The following is a 20340-nucleotide window of genomic DNA, read 5'->3' as shown; positions in this document are numbered from 1 at the left end:
AAAAGGAAAGTTTTAAGCCAGAAAACATTACTTCTGTTTCTTATATGTTTAATAATTAATGTCCTTCAGATTAACAATAATGTCAGCTGCATCAGTTGGTTTGTTAGTGTTTACTGCTCAGAGGCAGTATGTGGAAAGAGTTTACTGGCTCAGGATATCTAAATTAGTTGGCATGACACATGGTCTGCAAGCCAAATCTTTACTCTACTTTCTATTCATAATGAAATATTTGTATTAAGTTAATTTAAAATACTTTTAAAAAACAAAAGAAAAATTTTCAGGTCCTGGGGTGTTTGACGAGTACTTTGTTGCTTTGAAGGCAGGAAACTAAGGGTCTCATTTATGTCATTTTGCCGTAAGGCAGCACAGCAACGCACCTTGCTGCATTGGCCTATGCCACAGAGAAAGAGCAGGAATGCACCGTATTTAAGCAATACAGTGCATGTCCTTTTTGCCTGCGGTGACTCCGTTTTGGCAGCCTAGCGCCAACGGTGGGGCCATTGTGCAAGGGCGGCTCCGTTGCAGGCAGGTTTGTTTTTGAGCATAGGGGGCAACAATCTTACGAGGCGTTTTCCTCTTTCTATGTGCATGGAAGAGAAAAAAGGAGGAGTAATAAAGATTTTTCTCCTTGTTATACCTCACCTCAGGAGGCGTACGCATTTGGCGTTCCCAAAGTTAACATCACTTAGTATATCTGGGGGAGCGCCAAATTCCATGGGTGTGTCTTGGCAAAACCCACTGCAATGCCCATGGAACACATCCTGGTGTAGAGTACGACAATGCAGTGATTTGTGCTGGGTTGTCTTACTCAGGGCCGGACTGGGAACAGAAACCGGCCCTGGCAAACTGCTCAGCAGCCTCCCCCTGGGGTGAGGGGGAGTGCAGCTGAGCAGTTTGCTGAGCCTGGTAACAAAAACCGGCCCCCACCTAGCGGCCTACCGGGGAAACGCCCGGTGCCCGCTATGGCCAGTCCGGCCCTGGTCTTACTCATGATTTATGAGGTTGCTCAAAGTAACGCAGGGTGGCATTGCATGGCATCATAAATCCTTATAAGAGCCCTGCGTCACACATTTGCCGCTTTACGTGCTGCAAAAGTGACACAGGACTCTCATAAATTAGCCCCTTAATACACATACAACCCAAACATGTGCCATCTTAGCATGCTCATTTAATACGTTGTATGGATACAATCTGTCTTATTTCCGCTCTTGTATTGTGAAATTTCAAACTGAATTAATTCATGATATCCAACAGTGAGACATTTCCTGAGATGGTAAGCCTGGAAAAAGTCACATGATAATAGTTTGTGCAGAGAAACATCATGAATGATACTTTGAATTTTTAAAAAAAGCACATTCATTAAAACTGACAGTTTATAATCAGTTGATAATGGATTAGGTTATAGATACCGCGGTTTTTGTCAGTGAGCATGTTATTTCAAATGTCAATCAGCAGTTCTGCCACACTAACAAAATAGCTTGAGTAAATAGGATGTCTTGTGGCTATACAAAGTACTCAAACATGGAAATATTACAAACATATTTATCTTCTGTACAATACAAGGCTCCGGGTGATATGTATAGCGCTCATTGAGTTCTGCCAACTTACATACTGGTTTATTCGGTTCAGTTGATGATTCATGACCGATAACACCTCATGTATAACAGGCCTGCGTATTTCAAAGCAAACAACATATCATCTTATACATAAATGTATGGTGAGTAGTCTAGCTTTCTCAGGGACGTTTTTCCCTTCATTTAAGGTCATTTTCCTTGGCCCTCAGTTACGAAAACAGTTTCCAGTAGTTAATGTCATATTTAACAAATGGCGCTTCTACGTGTGAGAATTATTCAAAATGGCACATTTTGTCTTCTATAGGGCTATTAAAATAGTGTGTCACGTCAATCTCTGTTCAGCTCTTTACATATGTACAGTACAAAGCTTTCTGTGGGGAAACCATTTTTCGGTAGTCCTCACCCTCCTTTCTTCTTCTTCTTCATTTTACCTAAAATAACCTTCACATTCTTTCACGAGTGGCGTATCTCAAAAGTGCATTACAGCAAATGTAAGAAGGGGTTGTTGCTGGCAGGTTCTCCCCCTATGATGCCATAAACCATCTTGCTTTTCTTTCATGCGTATGTGCAACAAATTCTCTTCAGCAGTACTTGAGACCACCAGCGATGCAGTGGAGGGCAGCCAGATGCTCACAGCAACACCCTTCGAGAGGCTATGTGGTGCGAGCGCAGAGGAATGTAGACAGATGGAAGGCACGTGGAAGGCCCCGGTCCATTCGCCATGGGATGTGAGTAGGCATCTCACAGTTCGGTCATCAACAGCCTTTTCATCATCTTCTCTCGTTCAAGTTCCCGCCTTAGAGCTTCGGAGCTGAAATAAGGCAGAGGTATTTAACACTACGAAGTACAAACTGTACAAGAGACACAGTAGTAGCGTGTGTACCATGAGCCAGTGAAACCATGTGTACAGCTAAAACAGTGTATGCCTTACCCAAGCGTATGACAAGTAAAACAAAGAAAAGAAAAACCAAATAAAAGTCCCTAAAGGAAACTCGTGAGCTATTATTCCCGGCATGAAAATTCAAATAATATTTTATGTGTTTTTCAATAAGATCTTATAAAGCATTATATATCAAATAAAAAGCAGGAGGAGGTGACTGTTTGGGGTTCAACCAACAAACCCTTAAAGGGGCTGGGCAGGTGTGAGAAGAGGGCTCAGGGTTGCCTGGGAGCTGGGGTGCCAATCAGCAAGCTTAGGAGACAGCCCCAGGGGGGTTGGAAAGCTGCTCCTGAATTCAGAATCTACTAGGAGACAGACAGGCTCAATCCACACTTTGGACCTCTGCAGGTAAGGGCCTATCAAACATTTCACTCTAGCAATACCGTTTGTATACAACTTTACTCACTCTCCTAGCCAAATAAGCGAGTGCACAATCCCTAAAAAACACAGCTTAACCAGCTCACAGCAGATTACTGCTGTCTCGGAGCACAATCTGTTCACTCTCCGATTCAGAATATCCCTGTTGCTAAGGGGGACGGTGGGGGGTCTGGTTTCATTCACTTCCTAACACAAAATGGGAGCTGGGGTGGATTGATTAGCATACAGGTCTGAGCACAGAGCAAGGGAGAAATTAGGAGGGAAAAATAGATAGTCATGGGGAATATGAGAAAAAGAAAAACGATTTTGAACTGCAAATCCCTCAATTCAATAGGTTACATGAAACAGTCACGGGCAGGTAAAAACCTCAAGTTTCCAATACTACAGGTTAAATTATGTAATCACAGGCAGGTTAAAAACTTCAATTTAGAAAATTAATACAACCACAAGCAAAAACAGTTAAAATGATGCAATCACAGGTAGGAAAAATTGCTTTTAAAAGTTCAGGAAAGAGACAGCACTAGTCTACCTCCTTACCACCCTCTGGTCTTTGATTCACTGCAATCTGGGGCACAGGAAAACAGCAGCTCCAAAAAATGGAGGTGCATGTTTTTGGGTTCTTTAAGGGACCTGGGCAGGTGTGAGAGGAGGGCTTAGGGTTGCATGGGAGCTGGGGAGCCAATCAGCAAGCTTAGGCTGCTGCCTAAGTGGGCTGGAAAGCTGTTCCTCAATTCAGAATCTCCTAGGAGACAGACAGGCTCAATTCACACTTTGGACTTCTGAAGGTAAGGGCCTAACAAACTTTTCCCTCTAACAATACTGTTTGTATAAAACTTAACCCACTCTCCTAGCCAGAAAATCGAGTGCACAATCCCTAAACACAGTTTAAACAGCTCGCATCAGGTTACTGCTGTCTCAGAGCACACCCTGTTCACTCACTGATGTAGACTATCCATGTTGCTAAGGGGGGAGGGGGTGGGATCTGGTTTCACTCACTTGCTAACACAAAATGGGAGCTGGGGGTGGATTGGACTGCAAATCCTACAATTTAACAGGTTACATGAAACAGTCATGATCAGGTAAAAAACACAAGTTTCTAAACAACATAGGTGAAAATTTATGTGAGCACAGGCAGGTTGAAATCTTCAAGTTCTAATCTGTAACATCAAGCAAAAACAGTTAAAAATGATGCAATCATGGGTAGGGGAAATGGCTTTTTAAAGTTCAGGAAAGAGACAGCACTAGTCTGCCTCCTAATCACCTCATGGTCTTTGGTTCACTGCAATCTGGGCAAAAGGGACACTGCAGCTCAAAAAAAATGGAGGTGAATGTTTTGGGGCTCACCCAACAAACCTCAAGGGGCCTAGACAGATGTGAGAGGAGGGTTCTCAAGGGGGCTGGAAAGCTGTTCCTCAATCCAGAATCTCCTAGGAGACAGACAGGCTCAATCCACACTTTGGACTTCTGAAGGTAAGGGCCTAACAGATTTTGCCCTCTAGCAATACTGTTTGTATAACACTGCTCATTCTCCTAGCTAGAAAATAAAGTGCAAAATCAATAAAAATACTTCAATTTTTAAACTGTTACAACCACAAGCAACGACAGTTAAAAATGAAGCAATCACAGACAGTGAAAATTGCCTTTTAAATTTCAGGAAAGAGACAGCACTAGTCTGTGCCTCCTTACCACCTCCTGGTCTTATAGCAATCTGGGGCACATGCCCCCTCGACAGGTATCTGTAGTAGGATATGAGTGTAGGGAAAGGTAACAGATGAACAGGTTGTAGACCAGAGAAATTATTCATGAGAACCACTCCTACACTTCCTTTACAATCACCAAATCTTCCATTGTTAGAGAGATTTAGATATTTACATGTATCATTAAATTAGGTATGTAGGCACTCGCTTCATCAAGAACCAATTGAGTGAACATTCACCCCGAGTGACACTTTAAGAGTGATAATTTCTTTCCTGAGAACCATTTAATAATGTTGTTAGAAATTAGTTTCAAATCAAGGTATTTAAGTTCATCCTGAGCCAATAAAATGACATTTGCAATATAGCTTCAATACAGTTTGATTCTTGTAATTTATCCGCCCTTCTAATCACAGAACTGACCAGTTTTTATTCATTTGGCAATATATTCTTCAGACTTGAAGTACTACCAATTAATTGCAAATGTTTCCACAGGGAGAGAACAATAATGAAGGGCTTTTTCCAAAGGCAGTCGGAGACATCTTAATTTGAAGACACTAAAACTGAAGATTTAGATGCATCTATATCATCCTAAGTGTGTTCATTATTCAATTGCTCATATTCATTTGAGCATACATTACAGTCTTAAAATGTTTATTTACAAACATTCTTATTTATAAAGCAAAGGTTACAAATTATGACTATCTGAGCTGTTCTCAGATGGTAATATGATATACAACCAATTCAAATTTGTATCCAGCATCGTTAATTTGTTTGACTTAGTAGAGGCAAAGTTCTTTTGTTTTGGCCAATGTTTGTCTTAACATTTTGCCTCAGACTACAAAAGGTTTTACCTTTAAAATGTAAAATATAGTCTTACTAAAACAAACAAAGAAGGATCTATATTCTGGGCCCTGCCCATGATCCAGTAGCAGCGCGGCAATAGAGTTTTGCGCTTCGCATGCCGACGTTTCATTAATGCTTTGCTGACGCTTAGTATCAGTTGGTGCATTCTTGTAGTTGTCAACAGGACTCCAGTAAAACTAGGATAGGATGCTCAAAATGCTAGGTGAGTACACACCCCTTAATTTGTAAAATATTATGTGCCAGGGCTCTGACCAGAAGGCAACTGCAGCTTGCACCACTCATCGCCCTTGTAATTGCTGCCAAAACAACTACTAACCATCTTTCTACCATGTAAATGCGACAGTTCAGATTATTCCAGGTCTCTATAAGTTAAAGGTATGGCTGGGGAGGCAGGTATTAGAAATTATAATGTAGATTGTATTGTTAAACAACTGTTGTTCCGCTTATCTCTAAATTAGATAAGCAGCACCACTATGTGGTAGACTGTTCTAAGTATGGTGTTGATAATTCGATGTGGATGTCGAGCACTGAAAACCAAGTAGGTGCCGGTCCTGAGCACCGGAAAGCACCTGCTCAAATTAAGCACTGAATTCCCCTGCTCTACAGAGAATACAGCTAAAATAGTCTCCACCTTTACAGTTGCACTCTTTTAGCTCCAGACGGGACTGCAGTAAAATCAGGGCATGATACTCAAAGTCCTCATGCTATGTATGTACTCACTCCTTCTCAAGAGAGAACACAGCTTTTGTCTTTTAGAGGCCCAAGGTGAAAAATCTTCAAACTCACTATGTAGAAAACAATTCTTCTAGTAAGTCTTTATGTTCCCTGAATCCAGAAACTATTAAACTTGAAGTCCCAATTATGGTGTATATAAAAATCTATCTGTTCTTCTTTAATATGATAGCTGGGTATGGGAGTCACAAAAGTTTGTGAATTAGACTTCTGGGGCCTTATGGGTCACTGACTATAAAAGGTCAGTGAAGGGGTCAGTGCCTGACAACATCTCCCAGTTATTTAAGCTTAATTCTCTTCTGTCTGTTCATCACTTAGTGTTTGCGATCCCTGCCTGTTTGCTATTTTTCCCATCTAGATTACATACTTGTCCTCTAGAATGTTTTTATTTTCACCCCTTTGTGCCTGCTACTTTCTTTGCTTCTTTATCACTTTGATCAAAAATCTTCTTCTGCTCTCCAACCTGGCAGCACCTCTGTGGTATTTGAATAAGCTCCTGCAGCAACCTCTTCAACCAGCCTACTGAACCGATATACTGCCACGCTCTGCTTAAGCAGTCCCAGATCCTCTCCTTCGCAATTCAGATCCACGCTTGATTCTTGGTAGGACTAGGGCTAGTCACAGAATGCCCTCACTCTGAGAGAGGTGAACTATAAAAGCCATTTGTTTGATATATTCAGTTTTTGTCGATTTGCAAAGTTTCATACTGTTTCTTCACTCTTTCGCTTTCTCTCGAAGATACCTGAGCATTGATTCCTAGACTATCCAATGTTGCTGTTGGCCCCAATATGAAGCCACGTCTCTGGTGTTTTTTTCCCTTCCCTCATGTTTCCCTGGTTTCTAGACAATTTATTATCATTCAGTCCCTTGGTTGGAACATGTGGATGATTGGGAATGTCAACTATAAATATTTTGGTGAATTACACTACTATCCTTAAAAACAGACAGCTTACTACACCTCCTATTCTCCTCATTACAGTTTCTGGTGAACCTCAAAAGGAAAATGAAGCTAATTTAAACCTGCCGCATACAATAAGGACACTGAAGAAAGAACGAAATAGGATTATCAGACTAAGGAAGAACCCGGATGTAAAAGCAGAAAACCTTGGAAACCTAAAGTTATTAAATCATCATTTGAAAAAATTATTATGGGGTGAAAAAAACAAAGCAAAACAAGCTATCTGGGCAAAAATATTCCATGCCAGTAAACAGAAGAATTCAAGAGACTTCTGGTACATTATCAATGGCCTTGCTAGACCCAACAAGCAAGCAGTCTCATCACCTTTAACTGAGCAGGAATGGGACAAGTTCCTGAGGAGACATTTGAACCAAGATTCTATACACACATCTTCACTGGAAATGCAACAGGGGCGTAAATCCGACAATGAGAATGACATTACTTATCAAGATAGTGATACGGATATGCAATTTCCTATAGAAAAAGAAGAGATAATTAAACGTATAAAACACCAGAAGAACGGTGCCCCGGGACCAAATGGGATTCCGTTTGCCCTCTTGAAAGAAAATTCAGAATTATGGGCAACAATCCAACAGAAATTGTATTTAGAAATCGTGCTGACAGGAAAAGTACCCAAGTCATGGTGCGGATCCCTAATAACCCCAATCTTTAAAAAAGGAAATTGGGCACTGCCAGAAAACTACAGGTTGATCACACTGCAAGACTCTGATGCCAAGCTATTTGCCAGAATAATAATAACTAAACTAACTGACTGGGTGATGGAAGAAAAAAGAATGCCCTTAAATCAAACAGGTTTTATATGAGGATTAGGAACTACCACTAATACACTGGTTCTTGCCCTACTTATGAACAAATCGCTTAGATTAAAGCAACCCTTGTATCTTTGTTTTATAGATTTTAAATCTGCTTTCGATTGCGCCAACTGAAAACTACTCTGGAAAAAGCTAGAAAAAATGAGAATTCCAGTTCTCCTACTTAAGCTATTCACCTTCTATACTCAGAGACATGGGTGAGGGTGAGGATGGGTGATGGGCACACACTATCCAGGGAGATTCCAGCAAATGAAGATTTGAAGCAGGGCTGCGTTTTAGCCCCTCTTCTTTTCAATTCGTTTCTTGCGGACCTACCAGGAATATTGGACAAAGAAAACGCACATCCGCCGAAACTAGCTGACAAGTGGCTCACAAGCTTGATGTATGCGGACGACGTCATACTTATGAGCCACACAAAAGTGGGCCTCCAGCGCTTAATGAGAAGGACCTATACCTGCTCAAAAGATTGTTGGTGCAAAACTCTTACCAACTATTACATATGGTAGTGAAGCTCTAACGGGTAAAGACAGTGATACTTTGAACAAAATCATAACCAGAGTATACCGAGCGATTTTCCATCTCCCAGTGAACGCTTCCCCGGCGCAAGTAAGGTTGGAGTTTGGCCTAACAAATCAACAGTTCGCAAGGCAAAGCCATTTTATTAAAGTATGGAACCAGATAAAAAGTGACCACCAAAATGAGATATTGTAGCTCCTATGGAGAGAAATAAAGAAGGACACTAACTCTAGTGCAGCTCTTTACCTTTAGAGATGCACTTAATGAGTTTGGGGTCATGTCTATATGGGAAAGGTATATAACCAAGTCATCATTTAAGAAAATCATTAATAAAACCGCAGACCACCTATCCATTCTAAAGGATAAGGCTACCCGTATCAAGAGAAAACATGCCTGGACGGTGCTAAATGGCTATAAAAAGAAGGAGATACAACCATATCTGAAAACCCCGTGGACGGAAAAAAACAAGCAGGTGCTCCTTAAAGCGAGATTTGGATCCATGCCAGGGCTATGTCATCTCCCCCCATGGTAATTTCAAGAAACCCAAACGAAATGTAGACTATGTAATACGGGCGAGGAAGACATTCAACATCTTCTGTGAATCTGCCCTGAACTCCTTCAAGAGAAAAAAACATTGCTTAAGGTTCCTCTCAAATCACCTGGCATACGGACATGCAGGTAGGTCGTGATTGAGTGTATGGTCTCAAATTATATTGTTTTAAACGCTTCCTTTGTAAAGTTCCTACTGTTAGTTAAAAGGAAACTCAGAGACGTAATTATTGCAAACACTTAATTGTTTGTAAAGGTCAAGAAATGACATTTTATGCGATTTTATCCTGGAATATATGTTTAAATTGTTTCTTTTAGATGTGTAATGTTGTAAGATTTTAAATAATCATCACAATAAATTACTTTACTTTACTTCAGTTTCTGGTGACAATCTATTGCAAATACTGGCACAACCAATGCCAGGAAACTTGAATCTGGTCAGTAAGCATGAGCTCTTTTACTAGATTGTATAAATCAGCTAACATTTCTCTCTTCTGAGCCCACCAATTGTGCTCAGTGAGAGTCTAGTACCACCATAGAGGATGTGACCAAGCGAGTAGTTCTAAATTGGGTTCTTGAATCAAGACAGCCATGAAAAATAGAGTCCCAAGTAATCTTACACCAGCTGATGAATTGTCAAGAGAACATTGTTTGTTCTAAACCATTTTGCCCAGTGCCAGTTAGTTTGTAGTGAATGTAAATAGTTTCCATACATACACTTCAAAGGTTATGTTTATCTGGTTTCGATTAAAAAAAGATGTATTAATATAGGCTACACTACTTATCTTAAATTAGAGCTCATGTTCAAAGTTTTATGATCAATTTATTGACCAGTTCCAGGCAGTAATTGGTAAAAGGCAAAAAAACAGATTGCTCATATTGAGCTATTGGTTTCTCGGTAAGGTAATCAAGATTTGGTAACAGATATAGCCACTTTCAACAATTGATAGGGGAAATCTATGACCTTTTGAAGCAGCAGCAGTTGCTTTCCATAAGAGATTAAAACAAGAATTGAAAGATGCGCTATCTTCTAGTTGTTAATCATCCGGCCACCATAACAGTGTTTATTGATTTGGAACTTTATATCAACTATCAAGAAGTAAATCTCAAATAAGGAAGATGGCGAGGTCCTCTAAAGTTGAAATGGAATATCTTTAAAAAAATGTCAGACAGTCTGACACTTGAAATAGAATCTAAGCAATAAAGGGGCACCGAAAAGTCTTTATTGATAGAAGATAACTAGCGGAGATGAAAAACAATCTTGTCTGTATTGTGGCCAATTAAGTAATTTTTTTAAGCTATGTCGTGTGTTGTTGGTAAAGCTCACAATAGACAGATGGAGGTTAAGCTTGAAGATTGCAAATTCGTATGTAGGCACACTTTTATATGGCTGTGGCCCTTTTGACAACCAAATAACCTTTACAGATTTTCGCTCTGGTTTATTTGGAGCTACTGCCTGCTTTAAGGATACATTTTATTTGTATTTCAACAAACAAATGATATTCAATTGTTGGATCAAGCCGCCAAACCTGAGGAAATTCAAGGTATAGACCAAAAAGCTCTTACATCTTACATTTGCAAAGAAACAAACACAATATTCAAGGCCAAGTAGAAGCTATTGTGTTTGACATCATTGATGATGTAGCTTTTTCAGTTATTGTGGAAACCTCTTGGCTTAGACAGCATGGCGCTAGTTTAGACTGGGGATTAACTCTATTAGGATTGGTTAAGAGTATTGCTGGAACACATGCGTTCCTTAAAAAGAGGTGAAAATGACTCAGAATCTTAGCTTTGCACTTGTACAAAAGGCAAATATTATTCCAGTTACAAGTAATAGTTATGAAGAAGAAACAATTCTTGAGGTTGAGAAATATTTCAGAGAAGCTGACACTCTACCACTTCATCATCCATTTCACTGCACTATGGATTTGATACCAGAAGCATGCATTCCACATGAGAAAATAATAGTGGTTTATTCTCTATTCCACCTTACCTGCAGGAGCCCCAATCTTTTCTATACCAAAACCCAATGAGGAATATTGGCCATGTGTGGGCTATCAAGAGTTGAATTCCAGAAATCTATTAATTTGAACTCTGCCCCTAATATTAGTCTTGATGGATCAAATCAAGGAGGTTGTGATCTTTTCCAAGCTGGATCTTTGAAAAGCCTACAATTGGATCAGAATCCGCGAGGCAAATGATCAGAAAACAGAGTTCAATACTCATTATGACTGCTATGTATATTTAATGATGTTTGGTTTATGCATTGACCCTGAAGCATTCCAGAATTCTGTGAGCAACATTTTAGAGATCTATTAGATCATTTCATAATGTTTTATCGGTATCATACTCATGTCTTAGAAGTTCTTTCTCAATAATGGAAACATCAATTGTACGCTAAATCAGAAAAATGTGTATTTGAAACTGATAACATTACCTTTTTGGATTTGCAGATATCCAGAGATGCCATAAGTGTGGACATAAAAAAAAGTCAGAGCCGTTCTAGGATGATAAGCCCCACCATCTTTAATGCAAAGATATCAAGGCTTTGGAGATGTCTATAGAGATTTTATTGAACGTTTCCACCACTGTGAGGCTGATCACATTGCTCACTCAAAAAGAACAACTTTTTATATGAGGCAAGGAAGACAGGGCAGCATTTCAGACCTCGAGGACAGCATTCACAACTATGCCCATTCTCAGACATGCTTATACGCAACTGCCTTTCATTGTTGAAACCAATGCTTCAGCATTTATTACTGTAACTGTCCTGCTGCAGAGAGAACCTGCGACAGAAGCTGTGTATTTGGTGGCATATAACTTAACATTTTCCACTTCTGAATGCAATTACACAGTTTATGATATAGAACTTCTGACAATTAGAGAGGCTTTAACATCGCGGAGACACTGCTTGGAATGGGAGATACATGAGATCAAGGTCTTGAGTTCTTAGGAAATTGGGTTACTGGTTGAGGAGGGTGAAACCCCGCTTAAGTAGCAACCACAAGTCATGTCAGGGTGAAGTCACAACTTAACTCTAAATTAACCACTGATCGCTTGGCCCAAAGCAGCCTGGCTCAATGCAGCGGCAATGTGTAAAGTATTTATGCAGCAAATCATACAGTAATACCATGAAAATGCAACACAAGAAAAATCTCACACCAGTCTAAAAAACATAGATTAAAATGTAATAAAGTATTTGAGACCAAAAAGAAAAAATTCAAATTCCTAAAACCATTGATATGCAATTTAAAAGATTTAGGTAGAATGAGTGCTTACAAGCACAAAGCGCCACTTGTGGTTATCTGGTTGCAATGAACTAGGACAAAGTCACAAGTACAGGCCAACCATGATAGAGTGTGAGCCAGCTACAGGGACCAAGTTAGGTCCACTGAACAAAGTATCTTAAATCCTGGTTGCGGAGCGTTGTGAGGTTCATCGTCTCATACAGCAGTGGTTCTGGGGAGCTGCTTGGTTGCGTTGCACGGTTCTGTGTCAAGGATGCATTGTGCAGGATCTGTGGGGCTGCAATGAGAGGTCCTGAATCAAGGTTGCGTTGCACTGCAGTGGTTCCAAAGAGCTGCAAGGTCCTGCTTCGGAGATGTTGCACAGCAGTGTTTCCGATGCGTGGTCTGTGAGTCAATGAGTTGTGCTGTGTCAGTTCTGCTTGGACCACAACTGGGCTGGCAGAGCACCTGAAGGCCTATGTCCAAGGGTCCATGACTGGGGTGGCACCATCTGGGGGGCTAGACGAACAACAGGCAGTGTCTAGATGCTGGATTCAAGGTGGCTGAATCCTTTTCTGTTCCTGAGGCTCTGAACAGGAGACAGCCAACTAGCCCCCAGAGTCACTCTGGTGGTCCTGGGTTCAAGATGCAGGTCCAATCCTTTTTACTCAGGCAGTAGGACAGCCGTCTAGCAGTCCTACTTGCATGAGAGCATCACAACAATCCTTCTTAGTCTTCCATGGGTCCTGAGACGTAGTGAAGAGTTGGATCTGAGGGTCCACTATTTATACTTGGTGCCAGTTTTAAAGTAGGATAAGGTTCTGGAGATTTTTACCCCGAAGTTGTTTAGAATTTTGTGCCTCTTTGCCCTTGACCCAGCTTGTCTGGGGCCACAAAACACTAGTGTGAAACCCTTTGTGAGTTTGCTGAGCCAATGAAAAGGAAATGAAATTAAAAGGAAATTTATTAAGCGTAAAAACATTCACCCAAAGGTGTCAAGGCGCTTGCTCATCAGACAAAAGATAACAAACAGATTTTACCACATCAGAGATAAAAAAGCCAAGTATTTAATGCCTTTATGAAGGCCAACAGATGAGTTTCCTCTTTTAACCTTAGTGGAAGTGAGTTCCAAAGTTGGGTTGTACCGACCAGGAAGCTTTTTCCACCCCAGCAACACTTTTTAAACTTAGGAACTACCAGGTTATGAGCATAAGCTGGGCGGAGATGGCAGGTTGGAATATAAGGCGGCAGACTTTGTTTAAAAAAGGCAGGTCCTATGTCGTGAACAGCTTTAAAAGCTATGCAGAGGGCCTTAAATTCGATCCGTCTCTTCACCGGCTACAGGTGTATCTCTTTAAGCATCATAGAGACAGATTTATGTTTTGGAACATTGACCAGCGGATGTGCTGCTGCGTTCGGCACGATCTGCAACTTGGTCAAACATTTCTTCCAAAGATTGATAAAAAGGCCATTACAATAGTCGGCCTTGGATAAAACAAGAGCCAACATCACTAATTTACGCAGTTTAGCCGGGATAAAAGGAAGAATCCTTCTCAGTGATTTTAAAGTGTAGAAGGATGTCGAGATAACCTGGTTCACATGACCCTCGAAAGAAAGCATGGAATTAAACGTGACACCTAAGTTCTTTACTTTATTCACTGGATTTGGTAAAGAGCCCATCTCCAAAGGACACAATGCAGGAGACCAGAAGTTTGTATGGCTGCCAAAAAGAAGAACTTCGGTCTTACTGGAGTTTAATTTCAGACAGTTCACTGCCATCCAGTCTCCGACTTGACGTGAGGTGTGGAATTGTGCTGCTGTGTCTGATGGTGAGCCTGTCACTAAAACCACAATCTGAGTATCATCAGCATAAGAGATAGCCTAGAAACCCAGTGATCGAATCAACCTTGCCAATGGAGCAACATAAATATTAAAAAGAGTGGGGCTCAGCGACCCAGGGCAATGTACAATTAGGTGACTTAAAATCTGACAGAGCCACAAACTGTTCCCGATCTGACAGGAAAGACCTGAGCAAGGCAAAAGCTTTCCCCTTAATGCCACTCCTATCTAGAACTTCCAGTAACTTTTCATGATTCACAGTATCAAAACCACTGTCTGCCTGATTCACTCGGACGCTGAAATCAATGCCATTTCAGTATTATGATGCTTTCTAAAACCAAACTGAGTGGTATTCAGTCCATAAAATAATGTTTTTCAATGTAGTGCGATAAAACATCATTCATGCATTTTTCAACCATTTTTGCAGGTAAGGAGAGTCTTGAGATAGGGCGGTAATTACTAGGATCTGTCCCATTAAGGTTTGCTTTCTTTAAGAGGGGAAGAATCGAGGCCAGTTCCAATTAGTGGGAAATATACTAGAGATAAACATTTTATTAAAAATAGATACCAGATGAGACGCAAAATCGTCTGATAATAGATGTAAAAGTTTGTGCGGGCATGGATCCAGTGGAGAGCCAGATTTGGTAGATACCAGATGATTATGCCACAATGCCTGTGTCAGAGCTGGCCCATTCTGCCAATACCTAATCCTACTTTGTCTCACTGTCTGGGAATACTACACTAAGATCAACTGCAAGCTACACCTCGGCAAATGATCCAGGACACAGGCTGCAGGCACCAAATGGTTGGGACAAAAGTGGTATTCCAGAATTGGGGCTTAAAATCCAACTTTATCATTTAAGATGGTTTCAAATTGCAATTCTTTAGACACCAAACTTGACATTACTACCTGTTAGAGCCATCAGTCTTAGGGTTGTCTTCCCCCAAACGTTTTGCTTTCCTTCTCCTTTTTGCTGATATCTTTTTTTTCTGTCCTTAGGACTTTACCACTGCTCAAAAATGCTAAAGGGCATGTGCTCAATTGTTAAAGCATGGTTTACATTGGTGAAGTAACTGAGCCGTTTTCATGCTACATGACCCGTAGCTGTAGGTCAAACGTGGATTACTCCACTTGAGTGAGTATATGCATGCAAGGACTTTTGGCTGGATAGAGAACAGATTTGAATAAGGAGAGGCTTTTTGAACCTTGTGATACGATTCATAGTGCATTAAGAGGGGCACACCAAGTTTGGAATTGAGCCATTAATGGCTTTTGCACCATCTTGGTTCCTTTACCCTTGTCCTGAGGAGGTCCCGAAGAAATTGGGGACCGAAACGCGTCAACAGTTTTGGCAAGAGGAGTCGGCTCTAATACAATACATTTTTCATGACTTTTCATGCGCACTTGATTAATGTTTGTAAAGGTATTGTAACTTTGTGTGCGTAGAGGGCTACCTCACAATGGATTACCTAAATTAAATGTGAGAACACTGATGTTTATAGAAATAAGTGGGTACTGGCAACTTTAATTTTATCTATGTTCTTTTGTTTATAAATGTTTGTGATGTAAATGTCTACATATATATATATGTTTATGTCTCTCAGTTTAAATACAAATAATAATTAATGATCTTTTCAAAGAATGTCTTCATGGTATGTGTTTTGTTTAAATGAATTCTTCATAAATTAAAATGGGGCAATGAACCAATGATAGGGTAATTTGATGTTCCCTAATAGTAAGTAAATGAAGAGATATTAGTTCCTCCATACCACCTCTTTTTGCATGGTAGTTTCTTTACCCAGGTATAGGAGGGTAATTTGGAGTTCACATCTGCACCTGGCGATTTCTTTCTGGCAGCCCCTTTGTACTTTCTATTGGCGCTCTCACCTTCTGTGCCCTTTCGTGAGCCTGCCCAGTTGTTTGCACGCCGGTGACCTCGCCCTCGGTCTTCCCCTGCCTCCGCAGCTCTCTGACATCGGAGCACGGCCGCAGTTGGGGGGGGGGGCGCGAGCGGGAGCGGGAGGAGGACTACTAGTCCCATCAGCCTCAGCGGCCGGAAGCCGCCAACACACGATCCGCGCCTGGAGGCGCATAAAAACAACGTCATCTCCCGGTGGAGCGGGGGTTCACATCTGCACCTGCCGATTTATTTCTGGCAGCCCCTTTGTACTTTCTATTGGCGCTCTCACCTTCTGTGCCCTTTCGTGAGCCTGCCCAGTTGTTTGCACGCCGGTGACCTCGCCCTCGGTCTTCCCCTGCCGCCGCAGCTTTCTGACATCGGAGCGTGGCCGCAGTTGGGGGGGGCCGCGAGCGGGAGCGGGAGGAGGACTACTAGTCCCATCAGCCTCAGAGGCCGGAAGCCGCCAACACACGATCCGCGCCTGGAGGCGCATAAAAACAACGTCATCTCCCGGTGGAGAGGGGGTTCACATCTGCACCTTGCGATTTCTTTCCGGCAGCCCCTTTGTACTTTCTATTGGTGCTCTCACCTTCTGTGCCCTTTCGTGAGCCTGCCCAGTTGTTTGCGCACCGGTGACCTCGCCCTCGGTCTTCCCCTGCCGCCGCAGCTCTCCGACATCGGAGCGCGGCCGCAATTGGGGGAGGGCCGCGAGCGGGAGGAGGACTACTAGTCCCATCAGCCTCAGCGGCCAGAAGCCGCCAACGCACGATCCGCGCCTGGAGGCGCATAAAAACAACGTCATCTCCCCGCATCGCGGGACGTGCGCAGGCGGCGCCGGGCGAAGCCCGGGCCAAGGGCGGGCCCGTCTAAGCCCGTCCAAGACCGATCAGGGCCGGGTCGGGCCACCCACCTTGGTTCTATCAGCTTGAACTTCCAGGACTAAGGACATAGTAAGGGGACATTTGCGTAGGCGTAGTCGGCTACTTGAAGGTAGACCTCATTAAGGGAGGTTAGGTGTGACACACACGGCATAGCTAATATAATGTCTACTAAACTGGGCAAAGGGAGGAAGCAGCATGAGGGGGTGAGTGTAAGAGGGACTCTGGACGCTTATCTCACTAAGGCTGTTTCCAACTTGGACCATGAAATCTCCATCGCTGAGAGCAGCCGTCTGTCTCTAGAGTTCCAGCAATATAACAGCCGTTCTTCCCTGGGCCCTCTAATATTTTCCATTTCACCTTCTGCAAATAGCACTGAGAGTGTAGGGAATAGTGCTAGGGCAGATGTTAGCATCCCTCTCTTACTACAGGACAAATCTCAACCCTCACCCCAAGGGTCAATCTTGAGGATAGACCACACCATTGTCGACCTGGACCCGTCAATAGATTTATCCTTGGAAGAGCCTTCTCTGCTAAAATTGCCCAACCCTACCCCTGTGAGCAAAAAGATTAAAGTCCCACAAAAGGAGCTGGGGAAAGGAGCACCACAGAAAAGGAAGAGGAGGGGAGTCTCGCATCGGGGCAGGAGAACTAAAGTACCGAGAACAACCATAAGCTCGCCCCGTAACAAAACCTCTCCTGAATACCCGATAGACTTACCCCCTCTAAATTAATCATACAGGAGACAAAAAGCTGCCCTGAAATACAGAAAGGGAGTACGGAGCAACAACAATGTACTGCTCAGAACATAGAACACCTCGTTAGATCATTACTCCTCCCGTTATTTGAAAGGGTAAAAAGGTTAGGTGACCAAGTAAACAAGCTAGTGGAAGAAACAACACTAAATACCAAACTTTTAAAAGGGTTAACGTGCCACATGCGGAGCACCGTAAATGGAGGCGAGAAACCTAACATGACTGCCTCCACGAGGGATATTTCATCCCGCCCCAAAACACCTAGTAAGACGATGGTGGCTGAGCTAGCAGCTTCTGGGATTAAGGAGTTACGGGGTAATTTAACCCGCCCAAAGAACGCCACTAAGTCAACTGAAAAATCAGCTGAAACACCACAGGAGCCGAGGGGTAGAGACCAAACTAGTAAAGCACCTAAACCCCAAATAATACCAACTAGAGCTTCTAATCTGGATGAAACCTATCCCCAAGACAAGGTAACAACAAGGATAGGGAGTCATATTGACCTCCCACCTGAGGCTTCCCCCTATGTGATAGTTCTTACAGGGGTGCCAGAACTGAAAGACGGGAAAAGGGAAGGTTATACTGAGTTAAAAAATAACGTAATTTATTGGCTCAGGCATAATAGACCACTCCCCAGTAACTTGAATGGGGATATTGTACATGTGCGAAGACTTGCATGGGTAGGACCAAGACCCAAAGACATCAATGGGGACATAATTGTAATCAACTTCAGAGACTGTAGGGTGGTAACATACATTGCAGACTGGTATCAAGAGTGAGGAGGTAGGGGGATATCTGCCCGGGCCTTAACTTATTTTTATCCTGAGTCACTGCTACACCCATGGGGCCCTGCGGCTCTCTCTATCAAACCCAAATACCCTTTCTACACCTCCTATTCCTCACATAATAATCATCAGAGATCAAACCACACAGTTTGTGGATATGAAGACAGGCCTGTTACTCGCTGGGGAACTGGGACACGTCAAGGCTCATACATTCCTCATTGGTCAATCCCCTTGTCCAACCGGTATGGTGTTTTCTCTGGTCTGGACGATCTGGACTCACTTCCGGGACCTATCGAGGCAGATAAAACACTAATATCCATAGATCAGCATCCCATGCTCCCAAACCAGCCATCGAGGTTCGCGGCTTGGGGGAAGGGAGAGGCTTTAAATAAGTCAAGGGCTGTTACCATGAGGGAAGCCACTACTGTTAGTAAGGAAATTAGGTTTATTCCAACAACTAACATACCGATGATCTCTGACCCTGTGTTGGAACTCAAGGTTGTTACAGCCACCTTGCTAACCACTGGAGACAGAGTAGACCTGCCCCCAGAGAGCAATTCCCCAAAGCAGACGGATAACACATCCACCTTCCTTTCCTGGAATGTAGCTGGCCTAGCAAGAAAAGTGACACAAAAACAGTGGCTAGACCTTGTCACTGAACACAGTATTTTTTGTCTTCAGGAAACATGGTCTATAGAGGAAAGACACATTATGGGTTTCCTAACTTTTCAACCCCAGCAGTTGCTAGTATTCAGGGTCAAAATAGAGGGGGCCTCTGTACATATGTGTCTACATCTGGGGGCTTGAAAGTACATACGTTTTTATTTACGGAGTTCTATCAGATACTGCTGCTTAGCTGGGGCCATCTAAAAAATATGATCGTAGTAAACTTCTATAATAATGTGACTTCTCTGCTCCTAGAGTCTACGATCAATAAGCTCTTGTCGAGCCTAATCGCCCTAAGTGACCAGACAACAGGAGAAAAGGTTATGATATGGGTGGGTGATTTTAACTGTACGGTCTGTCATCATGGCTCGTCAGTAAGCATGGGCGGAAAATCCGTTCCGCTCGTGGATTTTGCGGATTTTCGGTAAATTCGCAATCCGCGAACGCTCGCGAATTTACTGAAAATCCGCAAATTTGCACGCAGCGGATTTTTTTTCTTGGGGATACAATTTTGCGGTGTGCGGTGTAAGTTCGCAATTGCGAACATGTAGGTGCGGCGGGCAGCAACAATCTCGCACTCGCGAAATTACAAAATTTGCAATTCTGCACAAGAAATCCACTAGCAAGCAGCATAGACCTTCTGAAAATGATGATTTTTATCAGAATAACTCCTCAGGTTGACATTTGCCTGCCCTTTTTTGGATTTGAGGCCTTTTGACTTTCTTTGGATCACTTTTGGATTAGAAATAAACTTCACAAGTAAGTTTGTTGGCATTACATTTGCTGTTCTGCAGATTAACGAGTTTTGCTAAACTGAAAGCACTCAGCAGCAGGTGCAAAAGTTCAAATTCATCATTAGTAACCATTCCCTGTAGTGCTTCCTGACTGGGGCCCCTCCAGAGTTCAGTTGCTAGTTGCAACAATTGTATGACCCTGCTCTGAAACTCACAGCCGGATCATAGAATAGCTACAAGTAGGCCACAAAGGTCCTGGAAAAATAAATTGCACTGCAACAGAAAGCAAATTACAGATAAGGAAGCAGGTGCAGACTGGAATTTTAAAACAGTGACACATTAATAAATCAACCCCAAATTAATTCATTTCAGTTGAAGCAGGGCAGGTGTGCTTGCTTTTTCCCCCCATAATCTACAGTGATGATGAACCAGAGGGTGGCATTGATGTACCAGAGGGTGGCATGGGTGAAACAGAGGGTGGCAGTGGTGAAACAGAGGGTGCTGGGAACCTGTG

General features: G+C 42.4%; 1 protein-coding gene across 1 annotated transcript in view; it reads right to left on the bottom strand.

Annotated features, from left to right (window-relative positions):
* Nucleotides 1–1559: 1559 nt before the first annotated feature.
* The window catches only part of LOC147722977 (band 4.1-like protein 4B), a 747062-nt gene continuing 728281 nt past the window's right edge, over nucleotides 1560–20340 (bottom strand). The window contains exon 8 of the mRNA XM_086965373.1: nucleotides 1560–2385. Coding sequence (XP_086821499.1) covers nucleotides 2316–2385 — 70 coding nt within the window. The 3' untranslated portion in view covers nucleotides 1560–2315. The remainder of the gene's footprint in view (nucleotides 2386–20340) is intronic.

This window comes from Lissotriton vulgaris, chromosome 4_1 (assembly GCF_964263255.1).
Source record: "Lissotriton vulgaris chromosome 4_1, aLisVul1.2, whole genome shotgun sequence".
In the NCBI taxonomy this organism is placed as follows: domain Eukaryota; kingdom Metazoa; phylum Chordata; class Amphibia; order Caudata; family Salamandridae; genus Lissotriton; species Lissotriton vulgaris.
The sequence above is the reverse complement of the archived record's forward strand: the minus strand, read 5'-3'. Positions and strand labels throughout refer to the sequence as shown.